This window comes from Typha latifolia, chromosome 2 (assembly GCF_019914945.1).
Source record: "Typha latifolia isolate L0001 chromosome 2, TyphaL0001v2, whole genome shotgun sequence".
NCBI lineage: Eukaryota > Viridiplantae > Streptophyta > Magnoliopsida > Poales > Typhaceae > Typha > Typha latifolia.
Genome location: NC_133087.1, coordinates 700,160 through 726,940, shown reverse-complemented (window position 1 = coordinate 726,940; position 26,781 = coordinate 700,160). Strand labels below are relative to the sequence as shown.

Genomic DNA, 26,781 nt, shown 5'->3' with positions numbered 1-26,781 from the left:
CTTACATTCTTTTTAATTTTTTGACTTTCTTCATTGAGACAAGAGATACAAACATTTTATTGAAATTTATTTAGTCTAATTTCTTAAAAAATATATGCATGGCTCAAGTTAGTTTTTTTTTCTTCAAAAAAATAGGGTTACCTGGTTAAATTTCACTTGCGATTGACTAAGTTGTGATTCAGTTATTAAATCTATATATTATTTTGTTAAATTCATGGTTAGTTTATAAGCTCATAATCTATAAGTAATGTATAATAGCTATCTATTGAAGAGCACTATTACATATGAAGACATTTAAGTCTTATTCAGTTTTAGTCAATATAATAAGTTGTTTAGTCTAGACTTTAAGTCATATGGATTGTCAAAAAATTGATTCAAATAAATACTAATGAGACATTACTAAGCTATTAAATAATTTTTTATAATAATTATTTAAATTCAGAGTTGATCAAATATTTCTTTATTGGAAGAAGGTACATATCTAGCTCGAGATGGTTGGTAATCACTATCCGGTAGTACATCAGTTGAGTGCAACAGAAGGCAAAGTAAAGAGATGTTGGATCATCTCCGCACACTTATTCTTCCAACTACCTCGAAAGCCCAATCACCTGAATTCCACTCCAACCTAGACTGCCACGAATTCCACTAGTCAGTCCTACTCCCACGTGTCCTTGAATGCAACCAACTCCTGCATCTTAAGATGCAGAGGATCCACTACCGTTGGCACGTCTACGAGATTACAATACTTCGTCCTCCTCCTCCCTTCCTCAATGCCTTCTCCTCCGATGGAGCGTAGCGTCTGATATTCCTGCGGGACACCGAACGATCCTGCCATGAAGCAGCTCCACAAGCAGACCAGCTCGAACCAGTACCAGATGGCGACCGCCCACTCGCCGACCTATTCCACCAAGCCCGCGAAGCAGCACACCGCCGCCCACCGTTTCCCCTCCTCGTTTCCTCGATCCATCCTCTCCTACCTCTTCCGCGAGCAGCGCATCCTCTTCGTCCTCGCCGGTGCCCTAATCGCCACCTCCTTCTTCCTCCTCCACCCTTCCCTCTCCCGCCTCTCCTCCCACCACGACATGCATCCGCACCTCGTCGTCCCCGTGAGCCACATCTCGTCGCCGGCGACCTTTACCGACTGGGACGGAGGTGGGATGAGGGTTCCGAACGTTCTCAAGAAGCCGGGGCTTCGGATCGTGGTGACGGGAGGGGCGGGGTTCGTGGGGAGTCACCTCGTGGATAAATTGCTGGAGAGGGGGGATAGCGTTATCGTGGTGGATAACTTCTTCACGGGGAGGAAGGAGAACCTGGTGCACCACTTCGGGAACTCAAGGTTTGAGCTGATCCGGCACGACGTCGTCGAGCCGATTCTGTTGGAGGTGGATCAGATCTATCACCTGGCTTGCCCTGCGTCGCCGGTGCATTACAAGTATAATCCGATCAAGACGATCATATCCTTTCTATCTGCTGCTTCTTTTTTGCATTATCTTGTTTCATATTGAGGTGAATTATCCAATATTTCTGGTAATGGGGGTGGAATTCTGTTTTATTTGCATCTAACGAAGGTAATGTTTGATAGAATTTATGAGTAAGTTGCAGCTGGATCTGGGTTGCTATTTCTATCTTAGGCTGTCTTTTTTGCCCATTTTTGGATCCTTTTTTAATAACATTTGGCTTATTCGAAGTGAAATTGGAATTCTATATGTAGATCTTTGAGGAGTATATGTCTATTGAAATAAGAGATCACTTAATAAGTTATAAGTAGTTGTTCCAAAAGGAAGATTTTTATTATTATTTTATAAATCGAAGGTGAATTTAGAGAATCTATTTGCCTGAAGTATATTTAGTGTTGCTCTGTTTCTAAATTGTGAGCTTTGGTATAAGTATGAATTTCCCGTTAGCTAATTGTTTCTGTTTGCTTTATAGGCATGGATGTGGCTTTTGGTTCTCATATAACACATAACAAAGTAACAAACCTGTTTTTGTGGCTTACAGTTGAAGTTCATCAATCATGAACCTAAATGAATGGGCATACTGTTTGATATTTAAGGTATTCAAGGTAATCCTCTTATGTAGCTCTTTTGGTTTCTTAAAACTTCCTTAACTGATTGCATACAAGACAAATGTGATGGGAACATTGAATATGTTGGGTTTAGCAAAGAGGATTGGAGCCAGGTTCTTGTTGACCAGTACTAGTGAAGTCTATGGTGATCCACTTGAGCATCCTCAGAAGGAGATGTATTGGGGCCATGTTAACCCTATAGGTTTGCTACATTTCATAGATTGTTTTATTTATTTTCATTAAAAAAACTGTTCTAATACTTATTGTTCATATATCCTGTATATTATATTACCTTTGACTTTTCAAATCTTATGCATTTGTATCTCTACAATGTGTTATTTTACTTTTCATAACCAATTCCCTAGATATTCCTAATTGTCTTATGATAGGTGTTAGGAGTTGTTATGATGAAGGTAAAAGAACAGCAGAAACTCTGACCATGGATTACCACCGAGGTGCTGGTGTTGTGGTAATTCATTTGAGTACTTATATGCAAACTCTCTTGCTTACTTGTTATGCATTTGGTCTGACTAGACCAACTTAGTGGCTCTTGAATTCATCATAGACCCTGAATACTGCTGTTAGGTAGATTTTTAATATAAATAAGGAATGAAACTTTCTGGGATTTTCCAATAAAGAGTTAATTATTGAACTGTACATTTTCTTTCAGGTACGTATTGCACGCATATTCAACACATATGGGCCGCGGATGTGCTTAGATGATGGCCGTGTTGTTAGCAACTTTGTTGCGCAGGTTTTTCCTTCTGTCCATCGAATTCTATGTTTGTTGTTTTCCATTGTTCAAGTATCATAAATGTCTGAAAAAATAAGATAATCTAATTTTAGCAAATCCTTTGCAGGCCTTGCGGAAACAACCAATGACTGTTTATGGAGACGGAAAACAAACTAGAAGTTTTCAATATGTGTCAGACCTGGTAGTGGATCAGCATCCTGCTGCTAATGGTCAATTTTTGCAGTCTCATATTCTTAGTTTTCTTTGGGGCCTATAGATTCTTATCTTGAGTATCAGTTTCTTGAGGCATAAAATTAGTCATGCGTCTATTATCTTTGATTTTTTTCAACATTAATAAATCAATGCCATGGAAGCTTTATGATATATTTGAAAGCACAAGTGATGCTTTAAACAGTATTTGTCCCTCCGTGAATAGATGTCTATATCGTTAATTTCTTATTCTATATGACAGATGATCCATGGTTTTCTACATTTCGTGCTAGGTTGATGGATTAGTAGCATTAATGGAAAGCAAGCATACTGGACCTTTCAACTTGGGAAATCCAGGGGAGTTCACCATGTTGGAGCTTGCTCAGGTTTTATCATCACTTCAATACTCACTAGATTCTTGTCCTCTTCTTAGTTTCTTTTGGAATGACAGCATTTCCATCGTCATGCAGGTGGTGAAAGAGACTATTGACCCTAGTGCAACAATTGAGTTCAAATCCAACACTGCGGATGACCCACACATGAGGAAACCAGATATCACCAAGGCCAAACAACTGCTAAATTGGGAGCCAAAGATCGCATTGAGGCAAGGGCTACCCCTAATGGTGTCCGACTTTCAGAGTCGTATTCTAGATGAGAAATGAATCCAAGTAGTATATTAAGATTGTTCTTGAAATGATTATTTCCTTAATATGCTTTCTCTACATGTTCTGTTCATCTGGGAGCACACATTATATTGATTGATTTCAATGGTATAGCTTTTTGTGGATATATTATTTAAGCTCCTATTTCTTTTGTTCCTGTTATTTGATAAACTCATGATCATATAAATTCTTGCTCATGCTATCTCTTTTACCCCCATTCTTTATTGCAGAAACTCAGGTTTGCATATTTAGTTGGTTAAGAATTTTACTGGGGTAGAAGCAAAGTAATTTAAGCTTTAGCATTGATACTGACTAGTAAGTACATCAGGTAGATACATGCCACCTTAATTTTAAACCATGAAGCAGATGGACAACGACACAATTGAAACAACTTCCAGGAGACTCGCATGCAGCTTAAGAGAGGAAAACAGAGAATTGGAGAAGGGTCTCAACTCCGTCAGTCATATGCTGGTCAGTTGGATGAAGGGTCTCAATGGCAGCATAACCTTTGGCATTCTCGTACTTCCCTGTGCCACCAATAATAGCAATGTGCGACTCCGGCGCCGCAGAGTGGTGAACTCCAAAGAAGCTGAGTGTGTCTGCATATTCTCCTCCCTCAAACATGGCAGTGAGCAGAAGGGTGTGACTCGCCCCATCCTGCGAGCTAGCCACATAAAAGCCCTCAGCTCTTCCAATCACACTTGAACCAATCTCGTGGCCCTCTGTTAGTTCATCATCAATGACCATCGTCGTCCCGAAGAGAAGATTCTGAGGAGTGGTTCCTGTGGGCAAGTCAGCTGCATTGACTAAAGGGAGAGCATTGCTTCCTCCATTGGCAGAATTGCCATTGTTTTGGACAACGGTGGCGGTTGTGCCACCAAGGCCGGGGACACAGGGGACATTGTTGGTGTTTATGACATCTGTGGTTGCAACAAGGTCGGTTACAATGCAAGCAGAAGGTCTAGAGCCGCCAAGGATGTCATGCATGAAAAATATCAATGGTGCTGATGGGGATATGGGAGATGAAGAAGGCTGCGATGTAGCATCTGGTGGTGTCATCGCCTCTGCTCCGGTGTTTGCAGTTGATGCTGGATCGGAAGGTTGAGGTGTGGTTGATGGTGGCGCCATTGCCTCTGCGGGCGACATAGAGGCCACTGGTGGTGTCATTGCCTCTGCAGGCGGCGACATAGAGGCTACTGGTGGCGTCGCTGCCTCTGCGGGCGCCTTAGCGGCTGCTGGTGATACTGTGTCAGAAGTTTGCTGTGCAGCAGGCTGCTTGTCTAGTACTCGAGCCGAGGTGGTGCATTTCGCGACGAGGAGGAGCAACATCAGGTAGACTGCTGCTCTGAGCATGATAGCCATTTCAAAGAGAAGTGAAAATTTTGAGGAAGACTAGTTGAGAGGTATATTTCTTGTTGTGTTAGAAGATAAGAGGAGGTAGTGTTTTATAGAGGCAGTAATTGTTTGAGGAGGTTCATGGTGGTGCGGTGGATGGAGTTGTTCCTGTTGTGTTTGTTAACAACCTAACCCTCTTGAATGAATGAGCAATAGTTAAAGGCAACCAGCAGTAATTCTTTCGGTCTCAAATAATGATCTGCTATCACTGAGAAGAATAGTTCGGGTTTTTAAAGGTTAATCCTACCTTCTTTCAATTCACATAGCATCACATTGTTAACTTCATTTAATATGAGACAGCTACATATATTGATATATGTTCTAGGTCTTCTGACCTAAGATTAGGTACTTGACTTCTAACCACTTCACTTTGTTGTTCAGGTGATCAAGGCATTTAGAGTGCTGTTACCTTTGGAATAACCAGAAGTACTAATAAATCTGCCAGAGCTTTGTAGTTGGTAAGAGAAAGCTAGAACAACAAGAGTTCAATGATGTCTATCTTTCAAAGAGTGAAATGATGTTACCTTTGGAATGATGTCTATCTTTTGCTTTTAGAGAATTTAGCAAGCCAATTAGCTGCATGTTTGTGTATGAGAATCTGAACCAGGATATGATTTGTTTCAAGAAGTTGCTCGGATTTCTATTCATTTTTTTTTTCCTTTCTACTCCGATGGCATCGTAGATATTGTCAAGGTGAAAAGCATATCATGACCAGAAATGGAGAAAAAAGTGCTCTTGTTGAATGAATTATGGAAACACCAAGATGACACACGATATGTCGTAAAATCAACCAGATATAACATTGCATCTAATACTAGTAGTGCAGAAGTTTATCTCTCGCGAGCAAGCTTAAATTTTCATACGACGGGATTATATTATTATAATAGCCAAGAACTTGAAACGGTCAAACCCAACCTTGAGAACTCAAATCATAATATCTAGCGGAGGAAAAGGTCCATTTAAAAGCATAGGAAATCTGATATCAAATGGCGGCGATGGCAGCACCTCGTCTGAAGGCTTGGAGGGAGGATTAAGTCCCTTTGGCAACGTAGGAAATTAAAATTGTTCTCCGTGCATGAGCCGTGGATGATCTGACACGTAGAGTAGACTCATCACTCCCTCCTCTCCTCCCAAACGGCCGCGCCGCAGAGTCCAAAGAGCAGCAAAGCATCAGTGTGATTGCAAAGCCAGCAGAGCTCGAGAACTCGTGAGAGAACCCACCAAACCGTGCCGTCTTCTTTCTCGTAATTAGAAGCTCTAGTTGTTCTCTCTCACCTCTTATTCTATGATTGCAAGAGGGAGAGAGGGGTGGTGTCATTTCGGACGTATGAATTCCGAGCAATTCTAATATGTTATTAGCAATGAAAAATTTTCTTTTTAAATCTCACCAAAAGAATTAGTTCCAAACATATACGTTTGTAGGCCAGAACTATCTGAAAGTCATGTACTGTGGTCTTTCGTTACCTTGTACTGATAAAACTGTTAAACTTTAAATGCACCGCATCAAAAATTTTGACAGCACTGCAATCAGGTTAAGGTACAAATGACAGCAGGGAACTTTTAACGATCTAAAAAATAGCTCAACAATTAGTTGCAAGTTATAATACCTGGCTAATTACCATTTTTAGCTGATGATGTAGAGAAGCAGCTTAATGGCTCGCTTAATCAGATGTCAGGGAGCTACTGACAACCTTCAAAGTTCAAACTGAAGAAATATATGAGAATAGATGATCACAATAAAAGGGATATTTGCTTTACAGACTTACAGTGCTAATAAGGTCAGTAATGCTTACTAGTCTCTTCACTTCTAACCAGAGATTTAGCAGATCCTAGCGAAATATGAGGTCCAGGACAAGTTCCTCCAGGAGGTCATCATGTAAAATTTCCTCAATCTCTATCCCAATCGTATCAATGCAGCATCTCAAATCTGACCACTTCACCTCCAGGACTCCCTCCAAACTGCAGCGTAGTTCTCTCCTTCGTTTGACCACCATTTGCCATACCTCTTCAACAAAATCCTCTCGTTGCCATTTGGGTTGCCACCTCTTGGGCATCATACATGGCTGCAGATCCATGCAAGATGCCATGAAATCCACCAAAGTAGAATTTATGAGATCAAATAGCAATTTCCTGTCAGATCTCGACCAAAGGAACAGCTTGCAGTACTTCTTTTCGAGCTTATCAAAAACTTCTGGGGACACTGGGCACTCTTGTGAGTAGCATGCATCAAATAGAACATCCTGGTTGGCACCAGGAACACCCAAATCTATAAGCATATCCAACAGATAGGAAAAATCTCTGTCCTCCTCGTCTCTGAAAGCCGGAAGTATCTCACCCATTGGCGGAAGAGAACGAACATCTTCTTCATTATCCTCATCGCTCAATATGAAAAGTTCTGTTTCCTCTGCACACGTATCTGTTGACTCCTGCTTGAGGAGTCGAAGTTGCATTCGGAGCTCTACAATAAACCAATCAAACTGGAATTACTATACCCAGCCAAGATCATAATATGAATTAAAGAATAAGCACATGGGTAGGTCCACTTGCCTTGAAGATCTGCGCTGATACCCTCGAAGCATCCTGAGCTAGAATTTTCCTCTTCCGATGGAGGCTCCAGAACAGAGACTGGACTTGGACGTTCACCCTCTTTTGAGCTAACAGGAGACACAGAATCTGTTCCACAGCTTGGGGATGGAATAGTTTCAGCTTGAGGATTGTCAATTTGCTCTTCCTAAAAGTACATAGGTTACTTTTATAAGAGGTTCAATGACTATAAAGTTAGAAGATTGACTTGGACTTGGAAACTGAGAAAAGTATTGCCATTCTACAATTAGTTGAATCTAAAATAGAAAATATGTCATTAAGCTCATAATATTGTGAAGCACAATAGGCTAGGATTATATATTACAGAGATGCAGTTAAAAAGAACTACTCATAGACATTAACTGGACGCACCTCTATTGCCATATCATCCTGATTATGGACTACAATATCTTCGTCCTTCACTAGTATAGCTGATGCCATCTGCTTTTGAGTTAGGGAAGTCTGTTTTGCATCTCGGCACTCCAGAACGACGGAACTATCAATAATGTGATTTCTTGCAGTAACAGCATCACCAGGAATTGCAGCATGTATAGGTCTCAGTTCAGCAAGATCAGTCACGTGAACACTGTCTTTCAATTCTTCAGAATTAACATGAATCTCTCGTTCAGGCAGCATATTTTCCTCTCCAAATGATTTAGCCAAATGATCCTTGTCTCTGTAACACATCGGACTTCTGATAACTGACCTTCCTCGCCTACTAAATCGTTCATCTATAGAATCATGGGTTTCCATGTTTAGTACGTCTTTAAGCATGGAAAAGTCATTACTTTGAACACTTCGCTTTCTCCTTGATCTTGGACTTCCACGGATGGTAGATGGAGCTGGAACAGACTTGGACCTTGGTAAATTACTCGAGCTCCCATCCTTCCAACCATCCTTACTGCTAATACCTAGAGGGACACATGCCCTTAGCAACTGATCTCTAGGTGACTTTTCATTTGAAGCTTTCTGATAGATCCTTGGACGCGGAGCAGCCTTTGGTGACTCCATATCCGATAGTGCAAGCATTTCACCTAATGTACTAGAGCCTTTAAGAACAAGGCCCTCTTCCCGAAATCGATTAGTCATCTTCCATCTTTCACAGAGACGTTCTCTAGCTTCCTTGCTCACTGATGATCCAGTTGAATGCATTGATGAGGGACTGAATATGTTGCTCCAGTCATCGCATAGGTCAGAAGACCCCTGTAGTGCCTCAGGATTACTACGCGAAACCATGTATGATGAGGTGCATGATCCTTCATTCGCGATATTCACATTGAGCACCTTTCTAGTACCACAATTAATAGTCTGTCTCATTTGTTGCGTAATCTCTCTTGCAAGTTCTCTTGAACCCTTTATCTTAGGTCTCAAAGTTTCCAGACTGTCAGACAACTTTGGTTGCACATTTCCTTCTTGCAATATGCCCTGATTTTGAGATTCTGGAGATTCAGCGGTCCTTCTGTAGTGAATATGAGCCATTTCTTGGCCTAATGGGATAGCACCTGCCATTTTCTCAAGGCTTGGTTTTAAAATGACGATCTTAGTGGGATGCATGCAAGATCCAGTCTCACCCTCATTGTGTGACCTAACCGACCTATGTGGAAGAGAGCCAGAGTGTTCTTTAACAGAGTGACTGATGAGGCTAGCTGCAGGTTTTGTAGAGGATTTTCTGAAGTCTTTTGACACAGCATCACAATTTAAGGAACGTCTTTCTGATTTCAAGCAGATTTCAGTACGATCACATTTTCTGTCTCGAGAAGATCTTGATCTTCTAATGTGCCTTCCATGAGGTGAGGGTGGAGAACCATTCAGATCTTGAAGGTGCCTAGACAACAAAGAATTAGGTTCTTGTAGAAACTCCAGGAAAAGATCCTTATTCATATCTAGTATCTCAAGTGCATCATTGAGCTCATTAGAGTTCTGAAAAGCTTCATCAGCAGAGAGACGCTTTGCATCCATAAATTTCTGCCTTATGAAGTCCATGTCACATTTGCTATTTTTCGAGCTAAGCTTCCCTTTTCTAACTTTTTGGCTTTTGTGCTTCGTTAGGTCAGGTGCTTCCATGACTTCAAAAACATCTTTGAATTCCAGGTGCTCATCCCCGCTTCTCTTATGTGAATGATCTTCAGAGAAAACATACTTATCTTGAAACCCCATTGACGATGCTGATCGCAAGTGATTCCCCACATTACTCTGTTGTTTATGGACTCTAGGAGGAGGAGGAGGCAGGGTATCAAGACCCATGAGTCTGGCAACTAAACTTGGTGAGGGGTGTCTAATCTCCACCTCTTTTGACACTTCTTCATCTATCAACATTTTCATAGGTAGCCCGATGGCTTTTTTAGATATGCTTCGACTGAACTCAAGGGAAAACTGGGATCATAGATACATATAAGAGCAAAATTAGCGAACCAATTGTGTGCAACAGCATCCAGTGAAAGCTTAAGTGATGTGGCAATTATCTTTTGTGCTAGAATCGGCAGGGCAGGGGATAAAAGAAACTGACAGTAAGCACTGGATGAATCTATATAAAACATAGATTGCACAGAAAATTAGGATAAGCCTCAAGAGATTATGATTTACTTACGGTATTTCCTTCTACTGAAGAGCTAGTGTGACGAGAAGAATTAGACGGCACATCTGAGGCACTTGTTCTTCTCCTAAAATGAGCACTCCCTGAAAGAAAAGATTTTATTTCCATGAGATGGAAGCTCATAAAGCACCTCCAGTTCTATAAGGGGAAATTAGTAGGCTACTAGTAAAACTATAAAGTTAGTCCGGTCAAAACTTGTTGACCATAGATTTGGAGATTGTATAACAGATCAACAACAAGATAAGAGACAATTTTCACGCATTGGACTACGCCCTTTACAGAGAAAAGAAAGAATTTGGGAATGAATAATGCAGCACAATGCCTTAAACTCAACAACAACAAAAATTTAGTTTTCAACCTCAATCAAGATAGCAAATCTGGGCAAGTAGTCAGAGTATCTAATTTAATACCGATTAGCACTTATTTAATATCCCGGGACGAAGGAAACTTAGGGAAATCTTCCACGTTTTCCCATTAGAATATAATCCACTTGGGAAAAACCCGAGAAAAAAAAATATAATCTTTCTTTCCCAAAAGAAATCAGCAAAATTCCTGACCAAACAGCACAAAAATCCAGATTTAATTTCTCAAATAGCTTGATATAACCCGAAAATCCGCGAAAATCCTGTACCCGCAGCTTCTAAAGAGATCCAAACGAAAGCAAAAGGAAAGAATCACAACACCTTCACCGTCAGTAGGATTCCTCCGAATATTACGATCGGCCATCGCCGGCTTCTCCCTGCTTTTAGATCTGCTTCTCTGGTACATCACTTCCGCTTCCAAGTACCCAAATTCTACTGTCCAACTCAAGAACACGACCTACCAGAGCGAAGCGGCGCCGGAAGCCCTAAAAATCAAGCTCGTGGGAGCTCTACAGAAGTCGATTCATTGATAGAGTAGAGAGAAACAAATGACGGCGTCGAGTAGAGAGAGAGAAAGAGAGAGAGAGAGAAGAGGAGGGAAACTGGAGATTTACTATCATATTTCTCTAGAATCTCTCGCACTACAGCTCGTCTGATCGCCTCATCAGTATCTGGCTGGCATCTACCTCTCTCTCTCTCTCTCTCTCCTCCCCTTCCTTTATGTTACTGCCCAGTCGATTGGTTTGAAATTTAAAAACGCGAGCAGTGTGCGCTTGGCGTCTTCTCACACACGCGTCTCGGGCGGGGCTAATATAGGGGGGGCACTTTAGTCCATCGGAATATTGTTAATTACTAATAGCACGATACACTCCAAGAAGATGGACTATTAACTAAGCCAATTCTTATGTTTATGCCCTTGTCATACAAAGATATTTGGTGCGCCACTGCGGGCCATCATCAATCTAAGCCTATCATCCCATACTTTTTACATTTAGGATCTCATTCCGATAATTTTTTACCACTTTCTTTTTTTTTAAAAAAAATAAATTTACTTGTGAGGTATCATTTATTTCGATTACAAGAATAATTCGTTTAAATTTAGTCTTGTTTAAATAATATTTATATTTAAAATGAGCATAGTTATACAATTATCAACTTATCACACGGCGCAGTGAGCACCGAGGTTAAGATCACTGTGAGCTCTGGCCTCCTCCCAAAATGTGTAAGCAGTGAAGAAGGCACTTAAAAGTCAAAAAGGTTGGAATAGGAAGCAATCTAATCTGTACTATTCCCTTCAATTGTTTGTACGATTGCGAGTTTGATTTCAAACAGAATTCACGCAGCTTTTCAATCTTCCTAGTAAATAATAAAAAAAAAAAAGAGCCCAGACTGCAATCAAATTGCGATTTTATAATTGTGATTAAATCACCACAATCGAAGGAAGAAGGCATGACCCACCACATCAGCACGCCTTATTCAAACGATAGAAAAAATAAATTAAAAAAACCCCAAGACGCGGTACGGTGCCCCCCCGAAGAGGAACACAGAAACCTTTTTATGCTAAAAGACTCGGCCCACATCGAAGTCGACAAGTTAGATGCCATCACATTTCTATCGAAGCGTCGTTCTCGGCTTTTTCTTACCCAGGGCCAGCCCATGGAATGGGCTCACCAAGTATTATTGATGATACCTTCACACTTCACTTGGAATAGAACAAAATTAAAACCTTTAGGTTGGATAAAAGTTAATAGAAAATTAGAGATGCGTACCTGAACCAGTAGAGAGGACAGCAGTAGGATGACTTTATTGTTATATCTGATGTCATGCCCTTAAGAAAAGTTCTTACTGAAGAATCTGACGCTGGATCCTGCCGTTTAGATGTATGATATAGAAAGTGCTTGCATGATTCGTAGAAGAATCAGAGTACATGTAATGCAAATCTTACATCAATTATGTGTGCTGATAACAAAGTTGGGGAGGATCAAACTCAGCATTTGCATATTGCATCACAAGAAAGGCATCCAACAATTAAGTATGGTTAAAACGATATGCAGAACCAATCAGTGGTTTATACCTGCTACCCTTTGAACATTCTAAATAGAGGAAATGCTAAGTGAATCCAAGCAACAACAGAGACAGAATTCTGCAATATAAGGATCTGATTCGGCAACTCGGTGGACGTTGATGCCTGGGGACCTCACAGTACAATACAAGCACTGAACATTGACCATAATCAACAGGAAAGTCTAGCAAATGGATCAGTAATGTGATAAACAAGGGATGCTTGCTTGATATGTGTTGGCATAAGAATGGAACATGAATTATATATCTCTACCTTGTCCATATGTGGATATCTAGGTTTCTCCTAATCCTGTGCGCATTTCTCAACCCTTCTGCTGAACAAACTAATTTTACTGTTCAAGTCATAATCAGTGTAAAAACTTGCCCAATTGACCAAAATGCATTTGACAGTCACTCAAAAAATATACCCTGAAGTACCCTAACAGTAGAGCATTACTCCATAAGAATGGAGTAAGAAACAATTTGTTACCAAAATACAATAGAAATCTATCTTCTTCTCAAGTAGATTCTATGAAGCACATTTTTTTTCTGACAAACATATAATCAGCACTATCATTATCCCACTTGCATACATGCAAAAAAGAAAAGAAAAGCAGGTGGTAAAGAAAATACACAGTTCATATGATATAAGTGAATCTTAAAAACGATGTTTGCAACAAGTACTATGAAAGCTATGCCAGACACAGACTATACAAGAGAGAGAGGTACAAGTAAAAGAGATAATAGTGGAGTCATGGAGGCATGTTCAAAACCAACTTACATCCTTGCTTACAATGAAAGAGCGGAACCATCATTCCAAGAGCCTGATTTTAAGGTTATAAAAATGTTGAACAGATGACAACGTGGTCCAGATAAAAATGCAAGCTGTTTCTACATGAAACTAAATATGAATTCATTATTAAAGGAGTAAGTAAACTCAATATACAAGGAACGAACACCTTGAATTATGAATTGCTGGTGAAATTATGAAAAGAAGTTAGTTGGACTCTTATGTGACAGGAGTTCATGAGCTCCGAGTGAAAAGGGCGAAAAGTAAAAGGACTCCTAGAAGGAGTTACAAGTGGAGTGAATTATAATGACCTCTATGCATGAATAATTTCCCCACTTTTGAAAACTGCATATGCTGCCCGAATTGCACTCTCTCCTAGGTCTAAACCAGTTCTTTAAAGTGTAGTTCAGCCAGCCAATTCTCTACATTACTACCTAAGCACTCATACATACTCATAATGGGACAGACCAAAACATTTATAGGTCAAAACTTGGAGGGTTCAAAATTATTAGTGAACCTGGGACACTATGCAGAATTAGCATCAAGTGCTCCACTAGGCATTTCCTAAAGCCATTCGCGCTTGTACAGGATATTTTTTACCGAAACAGATTATCCAAAATAAATTTATGAGAACAAACCAGAATTCATAACGCCTAATTGCTAAAACTCACCATGCATCATCATTTCTCAGAGATATATTGATTGCTGTTTGAAAATTAGATGATGACAACTAGAATGACATTCACATATTTCAATTCATGGATCAACATTCATATCTCCACCATTGCCGCTTTAGAACTTAATTGAAACTTATACCATATGGAATATCTGATTCTGACATGAACTTCTTAATAAGAGAAAAGCTTTATCAAGAGGACTTCGCACAAGGCAACTCATCTGAATAATTGGAACTATGATTATGCAATCAACTGGTGATAATGAGAAAATCCCATTATGCTTGAGGTGAACTTGAAAAAAGAAGACACTACTGACCAAAATAACTCTAGCTAATAGGATAGCTAATAACACTTTGAACATAAAAATTGAATCTCCAAATATAACCGAGCTCCTACATTTACTACCTTGGGCCATAATTCCTCAGTTCTTCAAAGATCCTTTTCTCTTATTCTCCTCCATCTGTCCGAAAACTTTCATCGCCATCATATTATCATCAAAATACTGTGCATAAGGATGCCCCTTCGGAACAAGTCTCCTGTACTTCTGGAAATGCTTTTCTGCCTCATCCTTTTTCCGCAACAAAGTATATATGATACCCTGGCAGAGATGTGGGCGGAAATCCCTCGGCTCCTCCTTCACCAACTCCTTATAAATCCTAAGAGAGTCCTCATACTTCCCCTCCACAACCATAATTTGCGCCACTAAAAGCTTGAAATCCCGCAATTCCTCCTTTTTTTTCGCCTTCTTGCACAATTCCATTGCATCCTGGACCTTCTTAAGAATGCCATCTAATTCCCCGTCGTCCTCCGAGTGTGACGCGGCCATCACGAGGCCATGATAGGCCTCGACGAGAAATGGATCCTTCTGCAATATCTCCTCAAAGGCTTGCTTCGCCAGCTCGGCATCACCGTTATAGCTCTGGAGGTGGGCTTTGAGGAGGGGGAGGTCCTTTTCGTCTGGCTCGAGGGCGATGAGGCGGTCCACGATTTCGATTGCCTCGGGGAGCTTCTTGGCCTGGACCTTGGCCTCCATTAGGGCACGGAGCGACTTGACGTCATCGGGGTTGGAGGCGAGGTGCTCCTCGAGGAGGCGCTCCTTCTCGTCGTCGGCTAGGGTTTCGGAATCCACGGCGGTGTTGGTGGTAGTGGTCGGGGAGGAAGGAAATGCGGCGGCTGCTGAAGCGAGGGAAGGATTAGGAAAGCGGCCAGCGAGGAGGATGGCGGCGGCGGCGGTGGCGGCGACGGCGAAGGGCTTGAAGAGGGAGGAGAGAGGGGTTAGGGTTTTGGGGGATGGTTTGGGGGAGTTATGGGAGGCGCGGAGAGGGAGCGGTGGTTTGCGGGAGAAGGGTTTAAGGGAGAGAGGCTTGGAAACGAGGAGGGGGCGAGAGAAGAAGGGGTTTGGGTAGGTAGGAGCTTGGCGAAGAGAAAATTCCATTTCTGGTCTTCTGAGAGAATGGACTGAGACAGCGAAAGGAGATGGGGAGAAGAAGAAGAAGAAGAAGAAGAAGAAGGGAGATGAAGAATAGGTATAAAACTGATGAGCTTAAAACCCTCCGTAGCGGCGGGGCAACGTGGCTTCTTCTACTTACCAATTATTTTTCAGATCCATGGCATATTCTAGTAATGCTATGAATACGAGGGTTAATGTATTTGGGTACGTTACTTTGGTACTTAGGGTCATTTGGTGTGAAGAATATGGGCATATTTATATATAATATATATATACCATTTAATGCATATGGGCCGGGATTGGGCTTCTAACTATTACATTGTGTGTCTAGGTCCAAGCCTTGCGTAGAAAAGCGAATTTAATAAAATAGTAATATATTCCGTCACTGATGATATCATCACACCCAGCAACTAGCTAGCAAACCACCACCAGATACGAGCTCGGTTTCCTGACTGACCCCCACGAGGTCAGCCTAATCGAAATCGAGATCACATCCGACAGCCAACCGTGCTGAGTCCGACCGGACGAAATCCTAATCCCACCAGTTATCACCCGCTTCCTACAGCAATCCCGCAAAAAAAGGAAGAATGGGAGCCTTCCACACTATCACATTCCCACTACCGTGCCTGCAGACGATCTACTATCCGAAGCTTCTAGACGACAAACGAATCAAATAACTCACCCCCGTCTACTATAAAAGGAGCCATTCTCCATTTCTCCCTCCCTCCCTTAGTTCCATTACAACCAGTTGCTAACTAAATCTTCCATATCCTCGAACCATCTCCAATCTCCAATGGCCACCGTTGCTCCCGTCGAGGTCTGCGTCAAGTCCGCCGTTGGAGCTCACGAAGCCTTAGGCGATTGTATTCTTCTTCGTCTCCCATTCTTCCTTCTCTCTTAACTCAACCGGTTGACTTCTGATCGATTACTTTTCTGTGTTTGATCTGGTCAGGTCCGTTTTGTCAAAGAGTTCTTCTCACGCTGGAGGAGAAGAAGATACCCTACGAGTTGAAGTTGATCGATCTCAGCAACAAGCCCGATTGGTGAGCTCTGATTTCTTCGTTATCTTATGGAGATTGCTTGTGATTAATCTGGGGTTCTCGGTGGATTAGGTTTCTAAAGATTAACCCTGAGGGTAAGGTACCTGTGTTCAATTGGGGCGACGGGCAATGGGTTCCCGATTCAGACGTGATCACTCAGATGATTGAGGAGAAATATCTGAAACCGTCTCTTGTAACTCCTTCGGATTACTCATCAGTGTAGGCTTCTCTCCTTATTAATTATCATTTCTTTCTTCTTTCTTTTTTTTTCTTTAGGCAGTGTTGGTCAAGAATGTCCAGTATCCAGTTATACAATCGGATAGATTTTAAATAGTTCAATATGTTCTGATTACTGAGTTCTGTTGCTGAATTTGATGGAATGTTATGCAAGGCCTTGTAATTACTGGGACTGAAGTTTGCGCAGGTGGTTGACCTCCCTTAGTGGTCTAAATAGTTCATAAGATGTTATTAGATCTGCTGTTTACCCACCCATCTCTTTCACTCAGCTCATCTACTTGCAATGCTGATTTAAATTTCAAATTCAGTAGATATTACTAAAGATTTGAAAGCGCCAATTGATGTGTGGACGAATTTTACTTTGTCAGGCTGTCTGTTACTTCCTCTTTGTACTAATTGAATGCACTTATAAAACATTTTTCTTCTTGTCTGTTGGATTAGTTTAAAAGAAGTACAGTAGTTACATCATGTTCTTGAAGTTGAATCCATGGAAAAACATAAACAAAACTTAGGAAATAAAATGTTGCCTAGCAGCTAGCCATGCTGCTACATGTTTCCAGGCTTACTAACCCTTCATTTAACTGTAATGCATACCAGGGGTTCAAAGATATTTTCGTCCTTCATCAAGTTCTTGAAAAGCAAGGATCCTAAAGATGGGTCAGAACAGGCATTGCTTGATGAGTTGAGATCATTGGATGAGCATCTAAAAGATCATGTATGTGTAGTGAGACTCTCCATTATTATCCTTATTTCTTTCATAAATTAGAGCTAGCTTGAATCCGTTCAGCCAATTGAATTGCCATTCTAGACTTCTGCAATATGGATCTCGTACTACAGGAACAGTTACATAATTTCTCTTGATTTTGCAAGTGCTGATGGTTGTTTCTATATCCTGAATATTTCCTTACTATATGCAATAAGTTGTTGGAATGATCATCCAATGCAAAATGTAAATTGCGCGTATTTGTAGATATGTTGTCCAAATGGTGATCAAGTTAATATTGGCAGGGACCATTTATTAATGGTGAGAACATTTCTGGAGTCGATCTTAGCCTGGCACCAAAGCTGTTCCATCTTGAGATTGCGCTAGATCACTTCAAAAGCTGGAAGATCCCAGAGAATCTGACATTTGTTCATTCGTACATGAAGGTAAAGCTTCCTAGCCTTGACTTATGTCGCATGCAGTTTCTTAAAACTTTCTTTTTCAGTTTGCATGTTGAAAGGAATGTTCGCTTTACATTCAGTCTTGGAAAGTTCTGTACTGAAATTTTTTGCTCTCACTATTGATTCTTGTGTCATCTCTGATAATCCTTATTTTTGGATATTATATGGATCATTTTACTCTTGGATGTCTTAGTAATTCTGCCACTGGCTTTTGATAAAAGTTTGTAGAACTGGCTTAATTAATTGTTCCTTTTCCTTTAACTTGTTCTTTTTTGCTTTCATCAAAACAAGAAAATTTTGTTTGATTAAGATCTCTATGTATGGCTCTACAAATTTCTCTTTTATTGTCATTGTGTTTTTGTTCTATTGATTCCTGACTCATCTTGTCTTCTAGTTTTATTCCTCCAGTGCCTGTCATGACAAGTTTGATCATCTGCACAGGACCTCGTATGATTTATTTGGCTGTTTCCAGTTGGGTAAACTTACATGTTGCTTCTATTTTGAGCTCATGCAACTACGAAATTATCCCCCCGAGGTCCAGAAATATTAGTTATTAATGAGATGATGACTTCCATTATGAGGAATGTTTTCATCTCTATATTCTGGGATCTTTATATATCTGAAAAAAGAAATACCTATAGAAAATATTACAATTGCTATTTCATCAGCCTTAAATCCCATCTATTCTCTGTTTAAAAATCTCTCGCCAGTGCTGAGAAGAGAGAATTCTGTATCACCTGTCTCAGCCTTTTGCTTTTGAATATGACATTCCTCCTTGAATGTGTAACTTACACTTATAAGCTTGTAATCACCTTTCATGATTCTTTTTACCGCAGGCATCATCATTGTGTTGTGATGATGTCTTATGTTGAAAATGTTTCGTCATAGAATCAAGATTATATGTTACCCAAGTCATTAATCTGGTTTTTAAATTGTGCAGCTACTTTTCACTCGGGAGTCTTTTGTGAAGACCAAAGCCGAGAGGGAGCATGTGATCGCTGGATGGGCAGCAAAGATTAATCCCTGAATGTCTAGTTGGTCTATCCTCTTCAACTGCATAGAGGGTTGAGTTGTTATCTGAAAATAAAACCAGTTCTATGTCTTCTGTATCCGTTTTGAGCCCTGATTGTTCCATTAGACATCTGCAGTTTGAAAGCAATTGATAAATATTTGAACTGCAGTTATCCTAGCGAACTTATTATTGTCGGCTACTTGTATGTCAGTATGTGTATGTGTGACCTTTATTATTACTATCCAGTGGTAACTTTTATTTATACTTGCTTGTTGATATGCTATGAGTATCTAACTAATTGTAAGATCTGCTAACATATACAGCTTGATATATAGTTGCATGATGTGAACTGTGAACATCATTCTGCTATGGAAATCTTAATCTGTAGAAAGCTGCTAATGAATCCTCTCTCCTTAGCGACAATATCAAATAGCAATCCAGAATAAAATTCAGTCAAATTAGGACCTCCAGATTGAAGTTAATATCTCTGCCAAAGAGTATTGCAAAGTAAGGAAGAAAACCATGCAACAGTTATAATGATAACAATGAGACCTAACTATATATTGTCATCAATTTGAGAAACTACACCAAACTACCAAAGGAAATGATATCAAGACTGCAACTTCCAATAAAAGATAAAATAAAAGGGAGGTGATAACTTCTATAATTTCATTCAATGGGACAGACATTATTCCATATCAGCTGGACATATACACAACATCCTGTAAGAAGTCCCAAAAAAAGGAAAAAGAAAATATTACAAAACCTTATGGCGTGCAAGTTTTAATTTACAAGCCATATTATGTTGTTCTATGAGAGACCACTGGTACAAGAGTTTCATAAGCAATATTGTGTAATTGCATATAGTTTAGCATGTAGCCTAAACATATCTATATCTTTGTATGGTGATAAGTATGCACCTATGTCGTCAAATGTAATCACAAACCATCTTACAACACATGGAGAGTGCTCTTATTCGTGATGGCAGGATCACTTTTATCATACTATGCAGAACAAACCACTTGCTGCTGATTGACATATACAACGGATGGCTGAACACACACAGTAAACAACATAAGGGGAAGAAACAGCGAAACAATTAGACCTCCCTTGGTGGCAGGAGAGGCTCCTGATCCGGATAAGGTTCCTCTCCATTGTGTTGTTTCCATTGCCACTGCAAGAACTCTGGCTGCCCACCTGGTGTCTGATTTCGTATGCTCCCGAGGAAGTTCTCCATATACTGAAGGCAAGCTTTAACAGCATCATGCACACTCACAAAATACCATCTCTTTCCAATCAGCTCAATAAGACCGGCCCGCGATAGAGTTATTAGAACTTTTCGGTTTGGATTGGAAAATCCCATCTGCAAATACCCGAAGCTAAAAATGAAAATGCCAGAAGAATAAATAAGTAAGAGACAAGAATAAAGATAATGCATGCCTGGATTTCACGTGATTTGTATTCTTGATGCAAATCCTTGAGAGCTTGAACTGCGCTGGAGTCTATATATGGGACAGCTGCAGCGTTTGAACAGAAGTCTGACTTATCAAATGTTGAAATTATTCACCATGTCCTACTAAAGGAAAGATGGTACCATTACGTACAAATTTGAATCCAGAAGGGAGAATAATAGTTCCGTATGAAAACAACTATAAAGGAAAAATTTAATAATGCTACAGAAAGCATCTCACTGCCTGTTTGTGTACACAATATGATTTCATATTGTGGTAGAAATTTTTTTATTAGGAGCAGGTAAGCCCCGTCACCGAATTAACCCATTTAACTAATAACTAAAAGAATTGGTGTACTTGACAGCACGGTAGAGAGGCCCCATTGAGGCAAACCATCTGATATCATGATTCAAAAAGACCCCAAAGTTTATTATATTAATGTCATGAAAGTTTATTATGTAGATGTCATGAACTGGAAACAGATAAACTCATAAAGATGTGATATCCCATGTTATCATAAAGACATATTTTATTGTTTTTCCTAGTTGACCCAGTGATGAGATAATGCTGAAAACTTGCCTGCCATCTCAATGATCACAAAATAAATTCTTTCAGTTTCTGGTCCTTTTGTATTTCCTGAACTATCAACTTCATACTCCCGCAACCTACCAGCAGAAAAATAGTGATGACAAAATGCAATTTGAAAATTTTAAATGCTTTATGGCATCTAATCATTTACTTTTACAGCTCTTTAACTTATTCCTTCTCATAGAATATAGAGAGGGTTCGAGTCTTCACCTGTCCTTGATGTAACTTATGTTTGCGAAATAGATCGGAGCATCAATTCGGACCACAACAATGCCATTGTATATGTAAGCTTCAGGATACTGTTCAATGTTTCTGTAAACAGTAGTTCCTGGAAGACGTCCCAACACAGCTGCACCCAAAAAACAGACTTCATCTACTAAAAATCTGGTAAACTAGTAAAACACAGTCAAGATAATGGAGCTCACCACGAATAATGTAAAGAAAATTCACATAAGCAATACACCATTTAAATTATCTCAGTATGATATAGTGAAGATTATGGACCTTAATAGCAATACATATAGCTGGTGAAGAAAGAAAAGATAGAGTATATATAGCCCTTCAGTAAGGCAAGGTTATGGTTTACGATTATCACATGAATAACTACCAATCGAGTACTAACTACTATTGAGTTAGAAATCTATCATGCTGGTACACCACAATGAAATGTTACCAGCTATAAGTTGGTCTTGCAAAGAACTCACCTATGTGGGGATTTGCTGATTCATGGATGACAAATGCAAGAGAGGCACTGACCTGTAATAATAACTCTGACACTCAGGGTTGAATTGGAAAATAATCAAAATATGTAAATACATGTTAAATTGATTCGCAACTTGAAAATCACTTAAGATAAATGGAATAAAACTTAAATTGTATGATCCAAAGAGAGAGGTCAATCGCACTATGCCCTCAAAATAAAATTATGCTTGAGAGATAGTCATGGATATAATTTCTCACCCCAACAAGCACACCAATCTCTATGCCAAGAAATAATGTCATAATACAGGTGATAGTCCAAAGAAGGAAATCTTTCTTATCTACACGCCACAAGAACAAAGCTTCCTCATAGTCCACCTGAAAAAAGAGAATGAACATAAAATATAAAGAAGAACAATTAGATATAAATTGCAATTCTGAAATTATAAATCTCTTATGCAGTTATGCATTAACTTACACAGGCATTAGGAAAGATATACACTATTCAATGATATGTCCCTAGCACCTCAAAAATTACTTTGTCCTTCTAGTAGAGATGTTAAACTGATAATGGTACATTCCATAGACAGGGAAAATAAAAGAGAATTATAATTGTGGTATTCCTAGGAAAAATGTCTCTCGTACATCAGCATTCTACAGTGTCCTAAGTCCTAACAATGCCAGATGAGACCACATGGACTTGCATTTGTAGTTAAAAGATTGCTAATTTTCAACCATAACATTTTAGTTAATCCAGTGTATACGCTGATATCACCAGGGTACAAATGCATAATTAAGGTCTCCGCTGAGTCAACAACTGAACCTTGAGAGTGTTTATATAGGTAAAAGATTCTAATCGTAATAACAAGAGAAAGAGGAATTGAAAGATTCTTACCAAGCTTATTCCCACAGAGATGACAATCGCAGCCAGGGCACACTGAACATTTACAAAAGAGTATAAAGTAAGAATAATAGCATTATAGCATTATTGAGCAGGCCTTGCCTATCAAAGTAGAAGATAAATTTGCAATATTTCCAGGGTAAATTTGTTATTTTTAAGTCAAAACCTCTATGTGATTTGCACAACATAATTTCAAGGTAGTAACTGATTAATGCAGGAGTTCAGCATGCAAGCCCCCAGAAGTATGACTATGAGTTCCAAAATGACTTTGGCAAAAGGAGTTGACATCACTTTTGCATACAAAATGACCATGTGGGTGTTTAAAGTGTCATAGAGATATATAATAATTTAAGAATGTCACTATAGCTTATTCATTCTACGACTTTCTATCATAATAATAAATAACTGATGCACTCCAACATTACTTAGATTATACTTATTATAGTATCAATTAATTTTACATGTCACGCCATTATAACGTCATGTTATTCAGTCTTCAATAAGAACAATTATTTGTTAGAATCCATTCATCACATCAAATATGTTTTCATTCTCCATTAATCATTCTGTAGAATTAGCCTATTTGGACTTTGGAGAATTGAATTACAGAAATCTTATCCAGAGATGGATGCCATAACTTGAACAACAAGGAAAAGCTAAAATTAGTGCAGAGAACAACACCTGGGGAATATCTCTGAATAGTGGAGTCAAAAAGAATAGCGCACATCCCATTATACAACCCATTACGATACCAGACAGTCCTGTTTTTGCCCCAGTCTCATGATTTACAGCCGATCTAGAAAAGGAACCTACATAAACAGTAAGGAATCACTAATATAACATTTTAGCTCAAGTCCAAACATGAAAGAAATTGTTGGAACTTGAAACAGAGAATTAATTTCACAAACTATAGTATTTACATTCAAGATTCAAAGAGAAGAACACACTAATAGTTTACCTGTTGCAGGGTATGCAGAGAAGAAAGAACCACATATATTTGCCATTCCAAGACCAAATAACTGCAAAAATACATTTATGAGTGCTAACCCCTAGATTTGATAAAGTAAGATTGACTGAATTCAGCTTCATTGAGCTTACTATAAATTAACCAGGGCTATGTGCTAGCATTACTATTTAATTATTTTTCATAAGGATCATTATCATTAAAGAAAATTTTGTGACCTTATTCAAAAGCTGCATACAAATATATTGGTAGCCAGCTAAAAGCAGAGAAGCAGGGAAAGTCTCTACTTCATTTATTAACTTAAGGATGAATTATCCACTACTCCTATTTTGGCTGCGAATCCTCTAGAAGATTTTGAGACATGAAGAATTTAGTTAATGGCCACTCATAAAAAGAATTAATATTCTATAAGAGTATACGTGCAAGTCTCTCCCCCTTCAATGGTAAGTCTCTTGATAAATTTCAAACATTTTTAAATGTAAATAACTAAATATCACATCTTACTTTAACACATTCTATGATTTTTACTATTATATCTACTTGACAGTATCAGAGGATAAGCAATGGAAGAAGAGGACAAAGGAATAATACAGCAAGGGTTTTAGGTTGGTTGCTAAAAACAGAGGATGTGTGACAATCAGTGTGCGCTGCCAATATTTTCTTGAACATGTAAAATGTAACTCTGAGATCAAGCAGAATATTGTTTTGTATTTGTATATGCAGTTCTTACTGAAATTGTGTCATAAAATACCCCTGATATGTTTTCCCTTGAATCACCAATTTACATTTTCTATGGAAAAACTAAAAACGACATAGCAGCAAGACAGGCTGTGAGATTCCAAAGTTTTCTGATTCTACCTCTTGATTTGAGTCTAAGTCGTATCCATTTTTTGCTGCCAATGCTTTGGCAATCCCCACGGATTCCTGAAGTTAAAATGGCACTTAGCAGGATTTGATGAAGTATGACAAGCAATTTGAACAATATATAGAAGTAGATCATACCAATATAGCAACTCCAGTAATGAGAACAGCTGTTGAAATCAGAGAGTGTGCATATTGGAATCCTCTAGGAATATGAAACTCTGGAAGGCCCTGCGGTATTTCACCTACCTAAGAGCAACAAGACCATGCTTAAGAGTAACATCTGAAAGAAAGGCGTAAGTTAACTATTCTAGATTGTTTTTTAAGGGTATCTACGCTAAAAGAATAGCGGTTCAAAAAATTATTAACTAGCCAGTCCAAAGAGAACAAGTGATTATAATTTATAACAGGAGGTACTGTTTCTACTTTCAGATTTAAATGGTTCAATGGAATACAAACTCACCACAGATATTGAAGATGGACGGAATATTTTCACAAAGGCTGTTCCCAGCATAACTGCTGTCAGAGGTCCTGATGCTCTAAGGAATCTCAGGTTCTTCTTCGAACTTCCCTGCGATATTAAAAAAAAAGTTTGGACAATTTATTCTCCTTTGTACCTGCATGGAGCTTCTCCAAAAGATAGGAATGTATAAGTTATTACCATGCGCTTCATCAGAAGAATGATTGCAAGAATAGTAGATCCCATTACAAAAGGTGGCCATGAGAACTGTAAGATGAAACTATGATATAGAATTAGTAAAGATCAATGCCTTAAATAGTGGATAAAGATCAAAATGAAAATATCGAGGAAATCATGATACCTAAGCAGATGAACCCACATACTAAAAGCTTCACAAACAATTTAGAAAAGATACACATCATTTGGCTTTACAAAGAATAGGACACTGAAAATTGTCAGTGCACAGTAGCATATCCCCATATTTAAAACAATAATGAAAAATGATAGACAGATCTGATTTTTAGCAAAATATAAAGAACTCACATCTCCAGCTCCGTCAATTATACTCTTTGCAAGTGGTAAAAATTTGCTGCTCCTTTCTACGCTGTAGCCCAAGAAGTATTTTGCTTGAGACAAAGCAATGACAACCGCCGAGGAAGTGATGAAGCCGGATATTACAGAATGACTGATAAACCTGAGAAGCCACCCAAGCCTGTGTAGTATATGGGCAAACAAAATAGTCAAAAGATGGTTTCAGGGAGTTGGGAACGTTAATGATTTGGAAGCTATTCATTAAGTATAGATATGAGATGGGCACGAGAAGAAATTTCAAGCAATTACAAGTTTTAGAGAACGAGGAAGAATAATTTGACACCTTAGAAGGCCCATTGCACATTCTAGTACCCCGACCATGAATGCCAACAATATAGCAAGCTCTGTGTATAGCTCATCCGATGGATCAACAATGCCGCTCAAGACATTTGAAACTAAGAGAGACACTAATGTCACTGGACCAATTGCAAGTTGACGAGATGATCCAAACACGGCATAAACAAATATTGGAACGAAACCAGAATCTACATCCACAAAATAACAACTTATTACAGGAAATGCAATCTAAAATAAAAGGTTATAAAATGTTTTTGTGCTTACATAGTCCATAAATGGGATGAAGTCCAGCAAGCTTAGCATAAGACATTGCCTGATCAATTTGTAACAGACAAATGAAAATCAAAGTTAAAAATGAGATAAATTTAATAACTAGAAGTAGTAGAATGCATTTGAGTATAAAAAAATTACAAAATAATATGGATTGCAAGCTTTGAAATTGAGCAAGTATTGATGAACTAAAAGCACTAATGCACCTGAGGAATGAGCATGACACCCACTGTCGTCCCAGCCATGATGTCCAATTCCAGACACTCACTCCAGTCGTAGGTCCGAATCCACCGAGTGCAAGGGAGCAGGATCTCCATCAACTCGATCAAAGACATACTTTGAAACTTGAGTCTCCATTGGGCGAGCAACGAGGGCGAAGGAAGGGCTGGCGAGGACGGCGTCGGGCGATCGAGAGGCGTTGCCCTGACCTGCCTGGCGAGCCCGTTAACAACGTCGCTATCGGTGATGTCGAGATTGCTCGAAGTGGCATAAGATATCTCCATTATTCTCCACCTCTTCTTTGTTCCTACCACCACATTCACTTCTTTATCTCTCTGGTTCTTTCACTCTTCGAAAAGCCTCTGAACCGTTTAAGTTAGGCGGGAGATAGGAAGGGATGCACGGAAGTCGTCTTAAAATGTGGAACATGCAACATCATATATAGC

At 39.3% G+C, this 26,781-nt stretch overlaps 6 protein-coding genes across 15 annotated transcripts; 2 read left to right on the top strand and 4 right to left on the bottom strand.

The window, feature by feature from the left end:
- The first annotated feature begins 589 nt into the window (after positions 1–589).
- Positions 590–5,712, top strand: LOC140782768 (UDP-glucuronic acid decarboxylase 1-like). 5 transcript variants are annotated; one of them, XR_012107948.1, is made up of 9 exons: positions 731–1,455; positions 2,121–2,267; positions 2,455–2,534; positions 2,736–2,819; positions 2,926–3,000; positions 3,302–3,394; positions 3,479–3,612; positions 4,003–5,301; positions 5,447–5,712. XR_012107948.1 is itself a non-coding variant. In XM_073129539.1 (7 exons), exons 1-7 carry the CDS (start codon positions 834–836, stop codon positions 3,668–3,670), a joined length of 1,293 nt encoding a protein of 430 aa, XP_072985640.1. In that variant the 5' UTR covers positions 590–833; the 3' UTR covers positions 3,671–3,797. The 5 variants fall into 5 exon arrangements, 2 of the variants coding, with proteins under 2 accessions (XP_072985640.1, XP_072985641.1); XR_012107949.1 differs by having other exon boundaries at positions 732–1,455; positions 3,999–5,301; XM_073129539.1 differs by lacking the exons at positions 4,003–5,301; positions 5,447–5,712 and having other exon boundaries at positions 590–1,454; positions 2,120–2,267; positions 3,479–3,797.
- On the bottom strand, positions 3,940–5,032 carry LOC140782770 (dirigent protein 9-like). Its single transcript, XM_073129543.1, has one exon. It carries the CDS (start codon positions 5,030–5,032, stop codon positions 4,085–4,087), a length of 948 nt encoding a protein of 315 aa, XP_072985644.1. The 3' UTR covers positions 3,940–4,084.
- A 207-nt stretch (positions 5,713–5,919) lies between the features above and the next one.
- On the bottom strand, positions 5,920–11,358 carry LOC140782766 (uncharacterized). Of its 6 annotated transcripts, XR_012107946.1 has the most exons (8): positions 10,925–11,358; positions 10,236–10,324; positions 8,021–10,021; positions 7,613–7,796; positions 6,859–7,523; positions 6,673–6,770; positions 6,454–6,586; positions 5,920–6,348 (listed from the first exon to the last, which is right to left on the bottom strand). XR_012107946.1 is itself a non-coding variant. In XM_073129536.1 (6 exons), the coding sequence occupies exons 1-5, from the start codon at positions 11,007–11,009 to the stop codon at positions 6,895–6,897; spliced, it is 2,988 nt and encodes a 995-aa protein (XP_072985637.1). In that variant the 5' UTR covers positions 11,010–11,358; the 3' UTR covers positions 6,657–6,770; positions 6,859–6,894. The 6 variants fall into 6 exon arrangements, 3 of the variants coding, with proteins under 3 accessions (XP_072985637.1, XP_072985638.1, XP_072985636.1); XR_012107945.1 differs by having other exon boundaries at positions 5,920–6,586; XR_012107947.1 differs by having other exon boundaries at positions 5,920–6,586; positions 6,673–6,756.
- A 2,887-nt stretch (positions 11,359–14,245) lies between these two features.
- LOC140782769 (protein SLOW GREEN 1, chloroplastic-like) lies at positions 14,246–15,749 on the bottom strand. The gene has a single exon (XM_073129541.1). The coding sequence runs from the start codon at positions 15,564–15,566 to the stop codon at positions 14,553–14,555; it is 1,014 nt and encodes a 337-aa protein (XP_072985642.1). The 5' UTR covers positions 15,567–15,749; the 3' UTR covers positions 14,246–14,552.
- A 558-nt stretch (positions 15,750–16,307) lies between these two features.
- Positions 16,308–19,296, top strand: LOC140782226 (probable glutathione S-transferase DHAR1, cytosolic). The gene is made up of 6 exons (XM_073128695.1): positions 16,308–16,444; positions 16,534–16,624; positions 16,694–16,840; positions 17,456–17,573; positions 17,867–18,007; positions 18,963–19,296. Exons 1-6 carry the CDS (start codon positions 16,375–16,377, stop codon positions 19,047–19,049), a joined length of 654 nt encoding a protein of 217 aa, XP_072984796.1. The 5' UTR covers positions 16,308–16,374; the 3' UTR covers positions 19,050–19,296.
- Positions 19,297–19,670: 374 nt separating this feature from the next.
- LOC140782922 (probable sulfate transporter 4.2) lies at positions 19,671–26,745 on the bottom strand. Its single transcript, XM_073129804.1, has 17 exons — positions 26,323–26,745; positions 26,111–26,159; positions 25,833–26,034; positions 25,502–25,670; positions 25,160–25,225; positions 24,962–25,069; positions 24,640–24,747; positions 24,496–24,561; positions 23,632–23,692; positions 23,355–23,482; positions 22,668–22,709; positions 22,034–22,150; positions 21,778–21,829; positions 21,284–21,422; positions 21,065–21,150; positions 20,475–20,551; positions 19,671–20,397 (listed from the first exon to the last, which is right to left on the bottom strand). Exons 1-17 carry the CDS (start codon positions 26,617–26,619, stop codon positions 20,134–20,136), a joined length of 2,031 nt encoding a protein of 676 aa, XP_072985905.1. The 5' UTR covers positions 26,620–26,745; the 3' UTR covers positions 19,671–20,133.
- Between the last annotated feature and the right edge of the window lie 36 nt (positions 26,746–26,781).